The sequence below is a fragment of the Erithacus rubecula genome, assembly GCF_903797595.1.
Source record: "Erithacus rubecula genome assembly, chromosome: 28".
NCBI lineage: Eukaryota > Metazoa > Chordata > Aves > Passeriformes > Muscicapidae > Erithacus > Erithacus rubecula.
In genome coordinates this window covers 2725044-2740827 of record NC_136680.1, presented here as the reverse complement: position 1 = coordinate 2740827, position 15784 = coordinate 2725044, and the positions used below count along the sequence as shown (strand labels likewise).

General features: G+C 47.7%; 3 protein-coding genes across 14 annotated transcripts in view; 1 reads left to right on the top strand and 2 right to left on the bottom strand.

Moving 5' to 3' along the window:
* Positions 1-1969: 1969 nt before the first annotated feature.
* MICOS13 (mitochondrial contact site and cristae organizing system subunit 13) lies at positions 1970-4817 on the bottom strand. The gene is made up of 4 exons (XM_079328440.1): positions 4723-4817; positions 3103-3259; positions 2549-2600; positions 1970-2155 (listed from the first exon to the last, which is right to left on the bottom strand). The coding sequence occupies exons 1-4, from the start codon at positions 4749-4751 to the stop codon at positions 2058-2060; spliced, it is 336 nt and encodes a 111-aa protein (XP_079184566.1). The 5' UTR covers positions 4752-4817; the 3' UTR covers positions 1970-2057.
* Positions 4818-5042: 225 nt separating this feature from the next.
* HSD11B1L (hydroxysteroid 11-beta dehydrogenase 1 like) lies at positions 5043-10416 on the top strand. 3 transcript variants are annotated; one of them, XM_079328084.1, is made up of 8 exons: positions 5043-5442; positions 5548-5729; positions 6378-6508; positions 7644-7755; positions 7978-8069; positions 9053-9146; positions 9440-9605; positions 9821-10416. In XM_079328084.1, the coding sequence occupies exons 2-8, from the start codon at positions 5645-5647 to the stop codon at positions 10005-10007; spliced, it is 867 nt and encodes a 288-aa protein (XP_079184210.1). In that variant the 5' UTR covers positions 5043-5442; positions 5548-5644; the 3' UTR covers positions 10008-10416. The 3 variants fall into 3 exon arrangements, with proteins under 3 accessions (XP_079184210.1, XP_079184209.1, XP_079184208.1); XM_079328083.1 differs by having other exon boundaries at positions 5043-5471; XM_079328082.1 differs by having other exon boundaries at positions 5043-5729.
* Positions 10417-10437: 21 nt separating this feature from the next.
* CELF5 (CUGBP Elav-like family member 5) overlaps positions 10438-15784 on the bottom strand; it is a 36862-nt gene continuing 31515 nt past the window's right edge. For 3 of the 10 annotated variants that reach the window (XR_013776935.1, XM_079328080.1, XM_079328073.1), the window contains 6 exons: positions 15466-15612; positions 15197-15255; positions 15022-15105; positions 13873-14016; positions 13609-13773; positions 10519-12752 (listed from right to left, as the gene is read on the bottom strand). Coding sequence is in view for 9 of the 10 variants with exons in the window: in XM_079328080.1 (XP_079184206.1) it covers positions 13646-13773; positions 13873-14016; positions 15022-15105; positions 15197-15255; positions 15466-15612 (562 nt within the window). In the remaining variant the exon portion in view is untranslated. Of the gene's footprint in view, positions 12753-13608; positions 13774-13872; positions 14017-15021; positions 15106-15192; positions 15256-15465; positions 15613-15784 lie in introns of all 10 variants that reach the window. The other 7 variants (XM_079328075.1, XM_079328074.1, XM_079328072.1 and 4 more) reach the window with 6 other exon arrangements.

Below are 15784 nucleotides of genomic sequence, written 5' to 3'. Positions count from 1 at the left end.
CCTGTTTTGTTTCAACAGTCCCTGTCAGATTTCTTCAGCTGTGTGTTAAACTATAGCTTTGTTTCAAAGATGAAGTGTCAAAATGCCTTACAGGTGTCCCTTTACACTCCCAGAAATGGTGAAATCCTGTTTTACCTCAGAGCTGTCAGTTACCAACCCATGTAACCATGTGCCACCACCAGAGGATGTTAGTGGATTACAGCTGTCAAAATCTGAATGCCCTGCCACTGCAAAATTGCCACAGGAGCTTGTAGGGCAAGTGGTGAAGGATTCTTTTCATCTGGTGTCATGTGCAATCTAATGTCTGCAAAAGGAGCTGCATTCTGTGATAGCAGCACAGCTCCTGTAAGAGCACAGAGATGCTCGTGACCCTCTTGCAGGTGCTTGTCAGGATCATTTTTAGTTTCTCAGAGATCAGGGCAGTCCAAAACTCCACCAGTCTTACAGCCCAGAAATTTTACCTAGCAATCCATAATTTCTTGAGAAGCAGGCACTGGCTGTGCTGTGGCATAATTTTGTGTTGAGGAACTGACATGATCAAGACTGGAGCAAATGATCTGTTGCTTTGTCAAATTTATAATTTTGTTTTTGTGCAGACATCTCTGGAGCACAACATGACCTTAGCCTTACCCTAAAATGGCTTTTATGATGCCAGGAGGGAAAAAAATCCTGTTACTTTCATTTGTAGGGTCACTGGGGTTTTTGCCATCTTTAGAGAAGGGGTTTTTTATCAGTTGCCTGAAGATATTTTTTTCATTCATCAATGGAGAAAGCATATTACAGTGATGAAGCTTTGGAGAGCAATCACCAAAGGGCAAAGCAGTGGTACAGAAGATCCTGAGAAGCATAAACTCAAGTTCTGAGCACACCAGAAGTGCAATATTCTGTTTGTACATGGTGTGCTTTGCTCCAAGTGCTTACATTTGGTTTGTAGCAAAAGCCAGAAACAGGAAGACTCTGGATGAATTTCACTAGTGGGAGGTTTTTCCCCTGTGACAAGGGGGAGTAGACCTGGAATCAAAGTTGTGCTGCTTCAAGAGCAGTGGACACTGGAAATTTAAAGAAATGGAGTGTTATTAGAGGTTATCTGAGTTCTGGGGTGCAGTGAAGCATCTGGCACCTGCAGGACACAGCTCCAGGGTTTACTGAGCTTGAAGCTTCCATCTGGACCAGCAGGTTTAAGAGCTGCTGATGGACCCATCCTTCAGGAATTACCCTAAGCACTTTTTAAAGCCCTTTGCATCTTAGCCAAATCCTCTGCAATCTCTGGGTAGTTGGCTTCATCACGTATCTGTTTGTTTAAAAAAAGAAAAACTGCAAATCCTTCTTTATCCTTGTGTTTTCAATTTGCTTCCTGACTTGAGGAAGGACTCATCCTGCTCTCCCCTCCTGCTGTTCCCTGTTCTGCTGCTGTTTAGGCTCATTCTGTAATTATAACAATCCTATCAAAAAGGGTTAAAAACACAGAATCAATTTGTAACTTTAATTTACAATAGTGGTGCCCTCCAGGCCACTGGTGCTCCTTACATTTGCCCAGGCTGTGACTGGAAAGTGACCTCATTGAAGTTTTCATCCACATTAAAATGAAAATATGCACAGTCTGCCAACTGGGGCATAGTGCAAGCTAAGAAAAGGTTTCATCCAGATAAACTTTGCTCAGTTACTCTCCCCTGTGCTTGTATAATCCTCCTGGGCCATCTTTTACAGCATCTTTTAACTGTTACCTTGCATTTAAATTTTTTTTTTTTTAACTCTTGTTGTCTTGGTTTGAATTGGATGGCATTTACCTTCTAGATTAATTTAGCTTCAGAATAATCTATTTAGTTTCCAAGCTTTAGAACAGAAGCTGTTCCTCAGCACATGGCCATCACTTCATCACAACTGATCTGTGATTCCTGGAGCCTTGGATCAGTGCTAAGCCAAAGCAATTATTCCACTCTGCAGGCTAAAACCAACCCAAATACAACTGGAACTTCCAAAGTCTTTTATTGTAGTCCTTACATGGCCGAGCTGCCCTCCAGAGGGGTGCACTGAGAATCCTGAACCCTGGAGAATGTTCATTTCACAAGATCCTTCATGTATTTCCAGCCTTCCACTGTGTATTCACAGGCCCTGCTGGGAGCTACAGACAAGGCAGACATGACTGTGTGCACTCCTGCAAGGAAAGCACAGAGGAATTACCCCAAGATCACCATCATCAAGCCAAATTTCCCACACCACCTCACCTCTTTAAGCCCTGAGCATTTCTGACACATCAATTCCAACTTCAGGGTTGAGACAATTACAAGACTGAGCTCAGCTCTTTGTTTAAGCCCTGTTTTATTTCTGCCACAGACTCCATGGTGATGCTGAACATGTCACAGTTATTTGTGGATGGTGTTTCCCCACAATTACATGAAGACTCTTTGCTTCACCATAAAAACTATATATGGCTAATATTTATAATATGCTTTGGCCTTCAAACAAAAATGTCTAAAATTCTGGAATCAATGGGAATGCTCATCCTTCCTGAAAAGCCAAAGACTGAGTTCAGACTCAGTTATTTTACCTTTATTCCAGGACTTAGAGATGGAAAACTCAAATTTTGGAGCAGGTGGGAGCTAGAAAGAAAGAGACAGACAACATATCAGCACTCAGGGGTTTCACTTGGAATTCACATCACCCTGGCAAAGCCTCTGGACCTCAGATCTCAAAAATACTTAGGTGTCTACTCTCCATAAGCCTCAAAAGGCACCAGACATGATGCTCTAAGTCTGGGCTTTGCTCTTTCCTGCAATGCAAAGTAGGTACAAAAGGTGGAACATATTATTTAGGTGCTCCTGAAAAAAACAAACCCATGGTTGTCTCTGTTAATTTATAGTTGTGTATAACAGGAAAAACACTTTTCAAACTTTAAGCAAAGGCCTCTTCTTTTCTGTGGATTTTAAAGAGGAGAGGCCTCTTCAAGCAATTTACATTCAACTTGATGAACTCTTTGCAATGTATTTTGATTGTTAGTATTTTGATTCCAGCCTCACTGCAATGGGAGTACCACCCCCATATCTTCTCTCCCTGATTCAGAGGAGGTCTCTGTGTTGCAGGGATCACCTGAGCAGCCCTTACCTCCCAGCCCAGGTAATCTGTCCACTCCTGGATAGCTGGAGGCAGAGTTTCTTGAGCTTTTCTGAGTGCTTCAGCACCTTCTGTGCCACTGCCCAGCAGCCCCTGGTCATATGCCACATACACAGCAGCTCCAGCCAGGCCTCCTTTGATCAGAAACCTGAAAGAATTGAAAGCACAACAGTCCAGTTCATGTTCTGACCACCAGTGCATCTCTCTCAGTGGTTGTGACTGCCAAAGAAGGTATCAAAGAAGAAAACTGCAAGCAAAAATCAGCAGAAAAACACCTACATGTGTTCCTTGCCTTCCTAGGACAACTATTCAGCCCCCTAATTCACATTTTATCAGTGATGGTTTTCAGCATAAAAATGAGAAAGTGTCAAGAGCATGTGATACTTTTGAAAGCCTGAGAATCACTGGCATATTCCTGTGCTAAAAGCAACTAAAGATTCTGCAGTGGGCAAGCCATCCATGTTAATGATGTGGCTCTTCCTGATAAATCTGATATTTATCTAATAAATCTGACAGACACTGATATCTTGTTAAACTCATTTCCAGTGAAATGCCATGGTTTTTTGCATTGCCAAGGCTTTTACAGTTTCCCTGCATGATGTGCAGTCACCAGTTTTACAGCTGTGATGGCCACCTTCAAAAGGGAAATATGGAAAGAGAATATTTAGCCTTTATTGGAATTTCAATTATAAATTGGAGATTTGAGGTGACTGGATTTCCCAGACTCACAGGGAAGAGAGATGTTTTCCCTTTAAAAAAAAAAAAAAAAAAGAAAAGAAAAAAAAAAGCAACAGCAAAAGTTATTGTACAAGAGGACAACCCAAAACTTGTCAGGCAGCGTTACTGCAGCAGTAGGACATACAACACATACGAAAGAGCTGACAATCAAGTTTTTAAGTCGTGTATTCACACGCATTTCGGGGAAAAGGGATTTCTCTGCCCTCGCTGTGGGTGCAGGCTCAGCTCCGAGCGCCGCGCTGATCCCGGGCTTGTAACGTGTCCGTGCTCGCCCGGAGAGAGCGGCAGAGCCCAGCAGAGTGTGCGGTACACACGGGGAGCGGCGGGGCTGTGCAGAGTGTGCGGTACACACGGGGAGCGGCGGGGATGTGCAGAGTGTGCGGTACACACGGGGAGCGGCGGGGCTGTGCAGAGTGTGCGGTACACACGGGGAGCGGCAGAGCCCAGCAGAGTGTGCGGTACACACGGGGAGCGGCAGAGCCCAGCAGAGTGTGCGGTACACACGGGGAGCGGCAGAGCCCTGCAGAGTGTGCGGTACACACGGGGAGCGGCAGAGCTCTGCAGAGTGTGCGGTACACACGGGGAGCGGCGGGGCTGTGCAGAGTGTGCGGTACACACGGGGAGCGGCGGGGCCCTGCAGAGTGTGCGGTACACACGGGGAGCGGCGGGGCCCGGCGAGGCCAAGGGCGCGGAGCGCGGCGAGCACAGCCCAGGGACAGGGCCTGGGGCCGGGCCGGGGAGCGCTGAGCGCGGACGGCGGCGTGAGGTGCGGGTTGAGAGGGGAGAACGGGGAGGAAACGGCGTGCGGAGGGTGCGGCAGGTGCGGTAGGGCAGGGCCGGGCGGACAGGGCGGGCAGAGCCCTCAGGACTCACTTGACAGCGGGAAACAGGCGGACGGCCATGGCGGCGGCGGGGCCGGGAACGTCACGTGTCTGCACGGCCCCGCCCGCGCCGCCGCCGTGAGGGGCCGGGCAGGGCTGAAGCCATGAGGGGCGTGAGGGGCCGGGCTGGGCCTGAGGGGTCGTTCATGGCTGAAGCCATGAGGGGCGTGAGGGGCCGGGCAGGACCAGGCAAGACTGAGGCTGTAAAGGGGCCGGGCAGGAGCGGGCAGGGTTTGAGAGGCCGGGCAAGGCTGAAACAATGAGGGGACCGGATAGGGCTGAGGCTGTGAGGGGCTGGGCAGGAACGGGCAGGGCTGAATCCGTGAGGAGGCCGGGCCAGGATGGGCAGGGAATGGTTGAGGCTGTGAGGGGCCGGGCAGGGCTGAGCCTGTGAGGGGCCGGTCGCTGCTCCTGCGCCGTTGTGGCGCTGTCCCCGCTGCTCATTTTGTCGCCCTGTGTCACAGTAGGTGGCAGGGCAGCTCATCCAGAGCAGCTCATCCAGAGCAGCTCATCCCGCTGCTCTTCCTATCCAAACAAGGCTCCGTCCCCTGGGCTCTGCCGCCGCCTCCAGCTGCTTTGTGTCACTGCTGCCAACTGCCATCAGCCTTTAATGAATTAAGGGTTCTCTAAGATTAGACACGGAGATTTTTCTCCTTTGAGCTCGCGGTGTGTGGAGGCTGGCTCTGAGTGCAGAAGGCTGTGGAAATTGCCAGTGAAAGACCTTTTTTATTATTCACCAAGGTGGCTGTGGCTCCCAGGGGAGAGACCCCTCAGCTGGGCTCTCAGTTCTACAAAAACCTTCCCGTGCCTCTCGCAGGTCGGCTCCAGGCGTCAGAGGAAGGAGAACACGGTGTTATTTTGGCTGAAGTGCTCAGCTTCAAGACTTCACTTTGCTCCTCGCAGCTTGGAGGGATATGAAGGCAATTGGAAAAGTGCTTTGTGCTACAGGGGTTGTAGCTGGGCTCATAGCTTTCTTCTGGAAAGACGACTTTAACCCAGGTAGGCTCACCAGGGGCATGATTCCAAGCTGAAATATAAGTCATACAAGAGAAGAATTTGAATTTCCAAACGTTGATTGATGCTCTCATTCCTGTCTAGTCTTACTAGGATTGGTGGCCCCAAAGAATATTTCATTCCCAGAAATAAAGAGAAACTTGAAACAAAGAGGAAGACAAAATAGTTTAAGAGCAGCGATCCTGCTGTCTCTGTGGGGGGAAATGGCACTTTGCTCTTTTTATGTTTTGGTTGTAAATTTCTTGGTGTCAAGAACCATCTCTGTGGGTGTGCAGTGTCTGGAACACGAGAGCTGATGTGTCTCCAGACTGATGGAAGGGTAAACAATATGCAAAAGACACATAGCCTGGTTTCTGGTTTATGTTGTACAGCTTCTTAGAAGATGAAAAACAACTTGGTTCTTGAAAAATTTTGGTCTAGCAACCCAGGCACAGGCCCTGTGACACAGCCAGCTGGCATCATCATGTCATTGCATCATCAGTCCTGCCTCTTCTAGTTTTGGAGAAGCACCAAGAATTTTGAGCACTTAGGTGCATCTTTCTTCTTTTAAGCTCTGCCAGTAGGTAAGGGCAGCTCCTCTGCTGCTTTCTTCACTTACTTCTGTATTTTTTATTCTCTTTCCCATAAAAAAAGAGAGCCTGTCTGGTGCCCGTGTTCTCGTGACTGGAGCCAGTGCTGGGATTGGAGAGCAGATAGCATATCACTATGCCAGATTTGGGGCTGAAATTGTGTTGACTGCCAGAAGGGAAGCTGTGCTGCAGAAGGTAAGAACCTCATCCTTGTATGGGGAAAGACATGAGAGATTCAGGCTTTTATCAAACCAAAAAATTAGTTGTCAGCATGATGAACTTTCCTTTGGAACAGTTAAGCTTAAACCCAGAAGAGAATTACAAGAAGGTGCAAATACAGTGCCTGAGCTTTTAACTGCCTGAACATTTATTTATATGAGGGGATGGTGTGAAGCTACATCAGGGAAAGTTCAGGTGGGACATTAGGAAAATGTTCTCCACTGAGGCTGATCAGTCACTGGAGTAAGTTCCCCAGGGAGAAGTGGTCATGGCACCAAACCTGCCAGAGTTCAAGGAACATCTGGGCCACATCCTTAATTACATGGTTTGGTTTGAGGGAGTCCTGTGAGGAGCAGGGGTTTGGATTTAATGATCCTTATGGGTCTTCATTTAAGATACTCCATGAACTACAATTCCTGTGCAGTATTGTGCAGCTTTTCAGTGTCCAAATTGTTCTCTTGGTAGGTGTTTTGTTAAAAACACAAGACTTTTTGTAGGTTAAATGCTTTTAGACAACTCCCACAAGACTTCTTCATCTGTAATTTATGAAACAGGACAATATTTAGAAAGGGTCACTCTTTGAATGTGGGGATGTGTGACTTCCAAGGAAATTCTTCACTGTGAAATTGTGCAAAAGGTGAGCTGGGGACAGTGAGCATAATAATAGTTCCTAATGACTGGAAGGCATTATTTCAGCAAACAGCTAAAACTGCATATCATTGCCAGGCAAATTCACACACTCAACACAGCAAAGGGATTTATGAAAGATGAATTCTTTTCCAGTTATTTTGGAAAAAAGGGAAGAACTTAATGTAAAACATAACCCTTGTTCCAGAACATTTCTCCTGAAGAAGATTGGATTTCTTTTCCAGTGAATCTTGATCCTGTCCCAAAGTGGATGGTTTAAGCAGACAGTTAAATAGAGGTAACTCATTGCAGTATGCAGATTCAAAGAATGAGCTCTCCATGGCCCAAACAGCTGTAGATTTTAAATCAAAGTGTGTCTCTGTCCAGAACTGACTCTTACTGACTACTGTATGTGCTTTATGGTGCATTTTCCCCCTGCTATTTTTCCAAATAGTTTAATCTTTGGGTTGTGTTCTTTTTCAAGGTGATGGAGAAATGCCTGACACTCGGAGCAAAGAAAATATTTTATATCCCTGCAGATATGTCTTCCCCTTCAGAGCCTGAAAAGGTCGTTCAGTTTGCTGTCCAAAAGCTGGGTAAGCATCCTGGGCATCTCTGGCTTTCAGGTGTGTGCACAGTTCTCATTCTAGTAAAAGCTTGAGAAAGGTGTTAGGACATAGATGTACCACCAGAACTAAGTTCTGAGCCTGAATCACTTCCCAGCCTCCTGAGGGAGTGGTTCAGCCCTCCTGGCATTTCTGAGCTCCCTGGTTGATGCAGGGGATGTCCCTGTGTGACTGATTTCTCTGCTCTCCAAGGGGGCCTGGATTACCTGGTGTTGAACCACATGGGCACCAATCGTTTCCAGGAGTGGTCGGGGGATGTGGAATACACGCGCTGGCTCCTGCAGGTGAGGCCCAGCCCCTGCAGCTCCTGGCACCTGCTGGGACAGCTCTGCAGGCTCCAAGGCAAACCCCAGTCTGGGCCAATGGTTGAGAACAATCCTTCTGCTTCATGCCTGTTTGAAGTCAAGCAGTTAGAGTTTTGTTAGAGAGGTGTTTTGCTCAGATGTTGTACATTAGTGAAGAGGAATGTTTGGGAAGAACTTCAGATTTCTTCCTTCTCTCCTTCTTACCTCTCTTTAAGCCCAGGAGTTTAGCATTGTTGGGCAGTTCCAGGCAGTTGTGTTTAGCTCAGGAAGGTCTGTAAGTGAGCAGCCAGCATTCCTACTGGTCTGTGACACATGCACAACTGCAGAACACAAAGTTGTTTGAAATGGTGTCTGCCATTTCAGTCTCTGTTCACAGATTTAGAGTTTTCCTGTAGAATCACCCTGGTGCCAGGTTTTGGGGCCATGGAAATGAAGAGCTGTTTTCTTGATTTAATCTTCTTCATTCAGGTGGGTCATACTAGTTTCTATTTTATTTTGGAAGGAGGCTCTTTACTGGAGAGTGGGAACTTAGGAACATAGGTAAGAAATTCTTATAATTGAAGAGAGCAGTCAAGCTCTGAAGAGATGCTGAATTCTGTGCCTCATTGTAGTCTGAGCTCAGTCAAGAGAAACTGAAAAGGGAACCAAACTGAGACTCTGGTGTCTTTGGTAGGGATTGCAGAGTAAAGAATAGCATAAAGAAATACCAGGGACAGTTAATTGTATCTTGTCAGGAAATGTTAAAGCCCAGGAATAACTTTTGCTCTGAATCTTCTTCACTGCTTTTTCTGGAATCTGAAACATTCATGGATACAATGTTTGTCACCATCTTTAGAGATTATTTTTCTCACTTGATGTTTGAAAATGCAATTCCAAACCACACTCCTTTCCATTTCTGACCACTCTATTGACTTTATTGGCTCATGCTTTCCAACCCTACAGGTCTACATTTATCATTCCAGGTGAATTTTTTGAGTTATGTGGCTCTTGCAACAGCAGCTCTTCCCACCCTGGAGAAGAACAGAGGTGCTCTGGTGGTTGTTTCTTCCCTCACAGGTTGGTGGCTTTATCTGGAGTAAGTAATTTTCCTCATGGAAATGATGGTTTCCAGTACTGTTCATATTTCTCTGTTGTTCCCTCCTAAACACATTTTCAAACTGCTTTTCATAGTATATAATAATATTATAATAAATATATAATGATATATGTATTCTAATATACGTATATAAGGGAAACTCACCTGAACAGAGCATGAGTTGACACAGCCTGCATCTTTTCCCAGATTCCCTCTCCATGGATCCTCCTTACACCCAGTTCCTGATGTTTTCCATTCTCTTTTCCCTCTGCAGGGAGAATGCCCACTCCCTTCACCACTTCTTACTCTGCCACCAAGTTTGCACTGGATGGATTCTTCAGCTCACTGCGCCACGAGCTCATCATGCAGAAGAGAGATGTGTCTGTCACACTGTGCATCCTGGGCCTGATTGACACTGATTCAGCACTGGAGTCCACCAGGTTTGTATCTGTCTGCAGGAAAACATCTCTTCTCCAAAGCATGCAGAAAAATGCACAGCAACTCTGTTAGAGAGGGTGTGTCTGGGGAGAGTGCAGCTGCCTGGCCACAGCACAGGGGCTTTTCATTGTGGAACAGGAGCAGAGCCTGTGGGGTCAGTGTGCCCTGCACAAACCCCAGAGTGGCTCTGAGTGTCCCTCTGCCCGTTCCCTTGCAGGGGCAAAGTGCTCGTCAGTGCCTCCCCTGCTCCCGAGGCCGCGCTCGCCATCGTCCGGGGCGGAGCCGCTCGGGCGCACGAGGTTTTCTACCCGCGGTGGCTGCAGCAGCTCTGCTGCCTCTGGGCTCTGTTCCCCAGCAGCGGCAACCACGTGCTCCGGACTTTCTATAACTACAGCAGTCCCTAGGGATCCTCATCCTGTATCCCTTCTACTCACACTCCTGCATCCCACTGAGCATCCTGCTCAAACACTGGTGTCACAGGAGCAGTGGTGGCAAAGTCCCCTTTTCCTAACGTGACTCGTGCTCTCTCATCCTGCTTCAGCCACGGTTCTGCTGCTGCTACCCGTCAGTCAGAGATCTTTCCCACTCTTTACTCTGCCTCCCATCTCCCCTCCTCCTTCAGCCTCACCTTGTCTGCTCTGACTGCACCCAGCAGCTTTAACCCCTGTCTGTCTGCACAGGATCTCCTGGAATGTCCGTGCATTCCTGGGCCATCCTCCTCCACTACTTCAGTTTAGATTCCACTAACTCTCTTGCTTCCCCTAAGTAGAATTTGAATCTCTATTTTAAATAAACAAGTTTTTAATGTGTTGGTATTACGTGTTGATGCTTCCTCTGTGAAGAAATATTGGTCCCCTGGATTCTGTGGGCCAAGGCCTGTCTGCTATCCCCATGTGACCTGTTAAATTAGCCCAGGGCTTTGGCAATGTCTTCAAGTGTAAGCATTACCTAAAATCAGGTGCAACTAACAACATGAAATAGAGCCCAAGTTACTTAGCAAGTAAAACTTTTATTAAATAAATTTAGGATTTTTTTTCTTTTTTACCAGAGTGAGGAATTTGACATTGACAAAGCTTGTATCGCACCTGTAACATTGTACAGTCACATCAGTAACTGTGATGGAAGAAACTGTAAATGCTTGTTTTAAACCAGCTTGATCTAGGATTCCCAAAGTCCTTTTTTTTTCCATTTTGCATTTGTTCATCTTTTTTCTTTTTTTTTTTTGTTTTGTTCAAAATTAGACTAAGTTTAAACTTCATGAAATTACTTGTAGCAGAAATAAAGTACATTATACAAATCACATACATAATAGATGTTAAGTATAAAAATGGTATTTACAATAAGTAAACATGGACTATAGAAACACACAGACTCTCACAGCTTCATTCACCTCTCATAAACTCTCAGCTTCAGACACAGAAGGGTGGTTGAGGAGATCTGAAGGTACTTAAAGGACTGTGCCACAAACACCTGAACAAAGGGCAAACTGGAGGAGAATGAGAGTTGGCCGAGATTCTCCAAAATCCCCATAGCTCACTTCAGCATCAATTGCACCAACTTTGCCCCACCAACTCTCTGTCCCTATTTCAATGTGCTCACACACCCTCACACACACACCAATGTTTGTGGTACCTTATCAAACTCTGGAATACTGAAATCGTTCATTCCTAATCACTCTGGGGTTTGTTGGTCTGTTCTGCCTTGCTTTCCTTTCCTTATTTTTGTAGAAACCTGAAGAGACTGTTCCAAACTGTTCAAGGGCTGTGCCTTGTCAGGATGACACACACACCCCACTCCCAGGGGATCTTTTTAAAATCCAGTTCTGAACTACATTCTGTGCTTTAGAGTTTGTGTATATAGTGTATAGAGCTGTCCCTACATATATATATATGTGTATATATATATGTATATGCTGCATAATGTATAATCTGTCTCTTGGAGGGGGTGCTGGGGAAAAAAAAATCCCAGAATGGAACCCTCTTTCATCCTATTTTCCTTGCATCTGCTGGGGAAAGCTTTACAGCAGGTGCATGAGGAGAGTCCTCCTGAACTGAGAGGGAGAAAACATCCTGTGTCATGTGGAAGGAGAACTGCCCAGTGCCAGTGCTGGTACTGACACAGGGAGGCAGTGTGCAGCCCTGGGAGCCTCTCTGGCTGAGCTGGAGATTGCATCTGCTCACTCTCTCATCCTCTCCTGCCTTCATCAAGAAAATGCTGTTGCCATGGAGAGCTGTGGCACAAGGATCTGTGCCATGTGTGGGGAGGCAGTGCAGTTCCTCTGGGTAAGGGGACTGGTTTCCTGTGCTTTCAGCCTAAGGAGGGAGTGCTCAGGGTAGGGCTGGCACCACATCCCAGGAGCTTTGTCTGCAGCAGCCCTTGGAAAGGTAAGACAGAGCTCTCCAGATCCTTAACCAGGCTGGTGCTAAGGTGGATGAATGACTCAAGCTGAGCAGCTGACTGTGCCCTAATCCTGGAGGAATGTATTTCTCCTTCTTCTTGCTCATGTTGAGCAGAGTGATGTGCTCTCTTCTCTCTCTCTCTCTCGCCCCAACTCACCCCCAGCCCCCTCTTTCCAAAATGTTCAGGCCTATCTGCAGTGCATGCTGAGAAGACACTGTTGCAAAGGCAAACCCCTAATTTCCAATACCTCTTGCAAGCAGTCAGTCTCTGAATGGAAAAGTTTGGTCCTGTGAGCTAGTTTTAAAAAAAAAATAGAGACTGTATATATTTATAGTTATCTATGAAAGGGCCAGAAACAGAGCAGGAGGGAGGGAGGGACAGAAGTAAATTTCCACACATCACTGCAGTAACCTAGAGACACACCATGGGTTTGCTTGGTCCATGTTCTCCAGCCACACCCCCAGAGGAAGAGCTCCGTGTCCAGGGGCTGCTGGTTTGCTGGTCCCTTTGCTTTGCACCACGTTAGCAGCAAATATGCGAGTCCAGGCGTGGCAAGAATCTTCCTCCTGGGCAGACATTGAGCCTTCTCTTTAATTGCATGTCTTGGAGAGGAGGGGAGGAGGAAGATGGGGTGGGTAAGGTGGGAAGCCGAGGAAGGAAAGGGGTGGTGTCAAAAGAGTCGATAAATTTACTGGCCTCTCTGAAAATCAACCTGAAGCAGAAATTCTTCCTCTGGACTTTCCCTTCACCTGAACAGAAAGGGAGGAGGGAGGGAATTGGGAGATTAGGAGGATATCTATGCAAACCTCAGGCTTTGAGCTGCTGCTGCTTAAATGTGGAGGACTGACCCAAAACAGATCAGCCCTCCCCTGCTCTCCATCTCCAGGCTGGCAGGAGCTGGCTCTGGGACAGCAGCCCTGCAGAGTCTCACCTTTTCTCTGCATTTCTGTGATCCCTGTAATCATGGGATTGTCTCTTCTTATCCCAGAAAGCATTCTTTGCAAAATAACTTCAGGGCCCATGTCACAACTGCAAACTACTGGGGTTTAATATCTTTTCAGGCAGTCAAAAGCCTTTTGGGAGCAGCTGGACAGCAGAGTAAAACCTTGCTTAGACCACAAACAGGACACTGGAGCCATCTGCCTGTCAGGGCCTTGAAGAACTTGAGCAGCCCCACCTGCACTGTCTGTCCAGACTCTGCTCCAAGAGTCTCCTACAGCTCTGTGCCATCAGCCTTTGATACACAACATGGAAGTGCAGTCAGGACAGTCTCCACCTGTCCAAGGACCTGTCCTGTCCATGGATCTCTTTACCTGGGCTCCAATCCCTGGCTTCCCACCTCAATGTTTGTGATTGTCTTTACAGACCTGCCAATCACTGGACTGTGTCTGACCCTGTTCACCTCCACCAGACCTGACCCTGATCTTGACTCTCTGGCTTGGCTTTGGGCTTGCCCCATTGCCACAAATTTGCCTGATGATTGTTGAACCTGGCCATCATCTCCAGGCCTGCTGTGGTCACCCTGCTCAGGTCAAGCTTCTGCCTCCCACTCTGCAGGAGCAGCTGGAGCCCTGAGCAGAGCTGTGGCCTGCTGGGGCAGTTTACCTGTGCTGCAGAAGTGACTCCTGCTTGCTCACTGCTGTCAGTAGGGATGGTTGGCATCCTTGGGCCGTTTCAACTGCACCTTCAAGCGTTTCATGCCAATCTGGAAGCCATTCATGGCCTGGATAGCAGTCTGTGCACTGGATGGGTTGTCAAAGCTCACAAAACCTGATGGAAGGACACAGGGTGGATGACAATGGCACTCTTGGTGCCATGCCCTCTGTGAGTGTCACTGTTGTTGATCATGCTTCCCTTGCCTGCACTTACCAAAACACTTGCTCTGGTTGGTGGCACGATCCATGAACACCTTGGAGGAGATGATATTGCCAAAGGGCAGGAACATCTGCATCAGCTCGTTGTCTCCAAACTCCTGGGGGAGATGGTAGATGAAGAGATTGCAGCCTTCAGGACCTGCAGGTATAGGGGCAATGGGGAAGGACAAAACAGAAAGGCCCCAAAGGGCAGGGGAAGAGAAATGGGCTCAACTCACAGCACAGCACTGGAGGAGAGCCCTAGCACTGCCTCCCTCTGCTCTGACCTCCCCTTGCTTGTCTCTGTCACTGCTCCACAGAGGGATCTGAGGGCTCTTGAAGAGCAACTGAGTTCTGGAGAGCAGCTTCTCTTTCAAAGCTTGCCTAGTTCCTACACAGGGTGCTGGACACAGTGAGTGTCTGGGTGCTGTTCTGCTGGAGGGAAATCAGCTGAGGTGAGAGCTCACAGCTGCCCCAGTCCTAGGAGAGTAGCAGGCACTGCTGTGTGAAAGCTGCTGCTGAAACACTCTCTCCAGTGTTGCCTTCAGCTCAGAAGTCACAGCCTTAATTGGAAACCCCCTGGATTGTCACACATCCAATTGATGGGCTGACCTGGCTCTCTCCACTCCTTCACTGGCTCCTCAGGAGCATAAGAAGCTGCTCCCTTGCTGACACTTTCTCTACCAATGAGGTGCAGAGAGAGAATGCCTTTGCCTCTAAATACTATTCAAGCCAGTTCTGAAGTAAGTTGAAAATAAATTCAGTAGGCTATGAAGGCTGAAAAGAGAGGAGTACATTGGAGAGGCTGGTTTGACTGGTTCCACTGTGGTTCTGGCACCAGCAAAGAGAAGGATGAGAGCTCTTTGTCCCTGTGCATAGGGAAGGTGCTGACTCCCATCCCCCTTGGTGTGAAAGGGGTTCCAGGGCCTACTGCCCCTTTGCACCTGGCAGCATCTGGCCAGATGTGAGGTCAGGAAACATCTTGTGATCCTTCTCAGCCCACTCACTGCAGACACGTGGTCGTTTCCATATCCCAGCTCCAGCATTAAAGATCAGTGGACAAAAATTATTGCTGTCTCCTCTCCATTGGCTCTGTTGTGCAGAAGATGAGCTCCACAAATCCCACCCACAGCACCAGACACCCCTACTGCCCTCTGCTCCTCACCTTCTCGCTGCTGCTGCTGCAGGATGGGAGGCTGCTGAGGGATGCTCTGTGCAATGGGGGTGATGGTGGTGGTTGGATACACAGCTGCAGCCCAAGGAGACAGAACAAACCATTTACCTGAGGATCTGGTCAGCCACACAAGGGCCTGAGGGAGACAAGGGAAGCTGGTACCTGCATACTGCTGAACTCCTGTGAAGGCTGGGTGCAAAGTCTCTGCTACTGAAGGGCTCTGGGCTGCAGAGGAAAAACACCATCAGAAGCACAGCAAAGGGAATCACTCATGCACTCTGTGTGTGTGTTTCCCACCCTCATCCCCAAGTGAGTCTCAGTGCCTGGCTGAGAAGGAGCTACAAAAGTGTGGGAAATACAGAAAAGAACTAATTGCAGCTCCTCAGGTCTCTGCATGGTGGGTTTTGTTTTTTTTTTTTTTACTGCTCTCAATACCTGAATATGGCACAAGGCCGTTGGTGTAAACTGTTTCCAAGGTTGGATGCCCATTTGGGAATGGTACCACTCCAGTGAATCCATTGGAAATGGGTGCCACCAGTCCTGGCACAGCTGCTGTTCCCAGGAGAGGTGGTGAATGTAGCCCTGGAGAAGAAGAGAGGACATTCCATGAAAGTCAAGGTCCCACAAAGCCCTTGCTCCCCCTTTCCACCTGCCTGCCAAGGCTGCTGTGTATGAAGCAATTATCTCTTCTATTTGGCATGTGGAGATGACAGACTGGTGCTAGAGCCTTCACAAAATTAAGAGGCAGCACTAG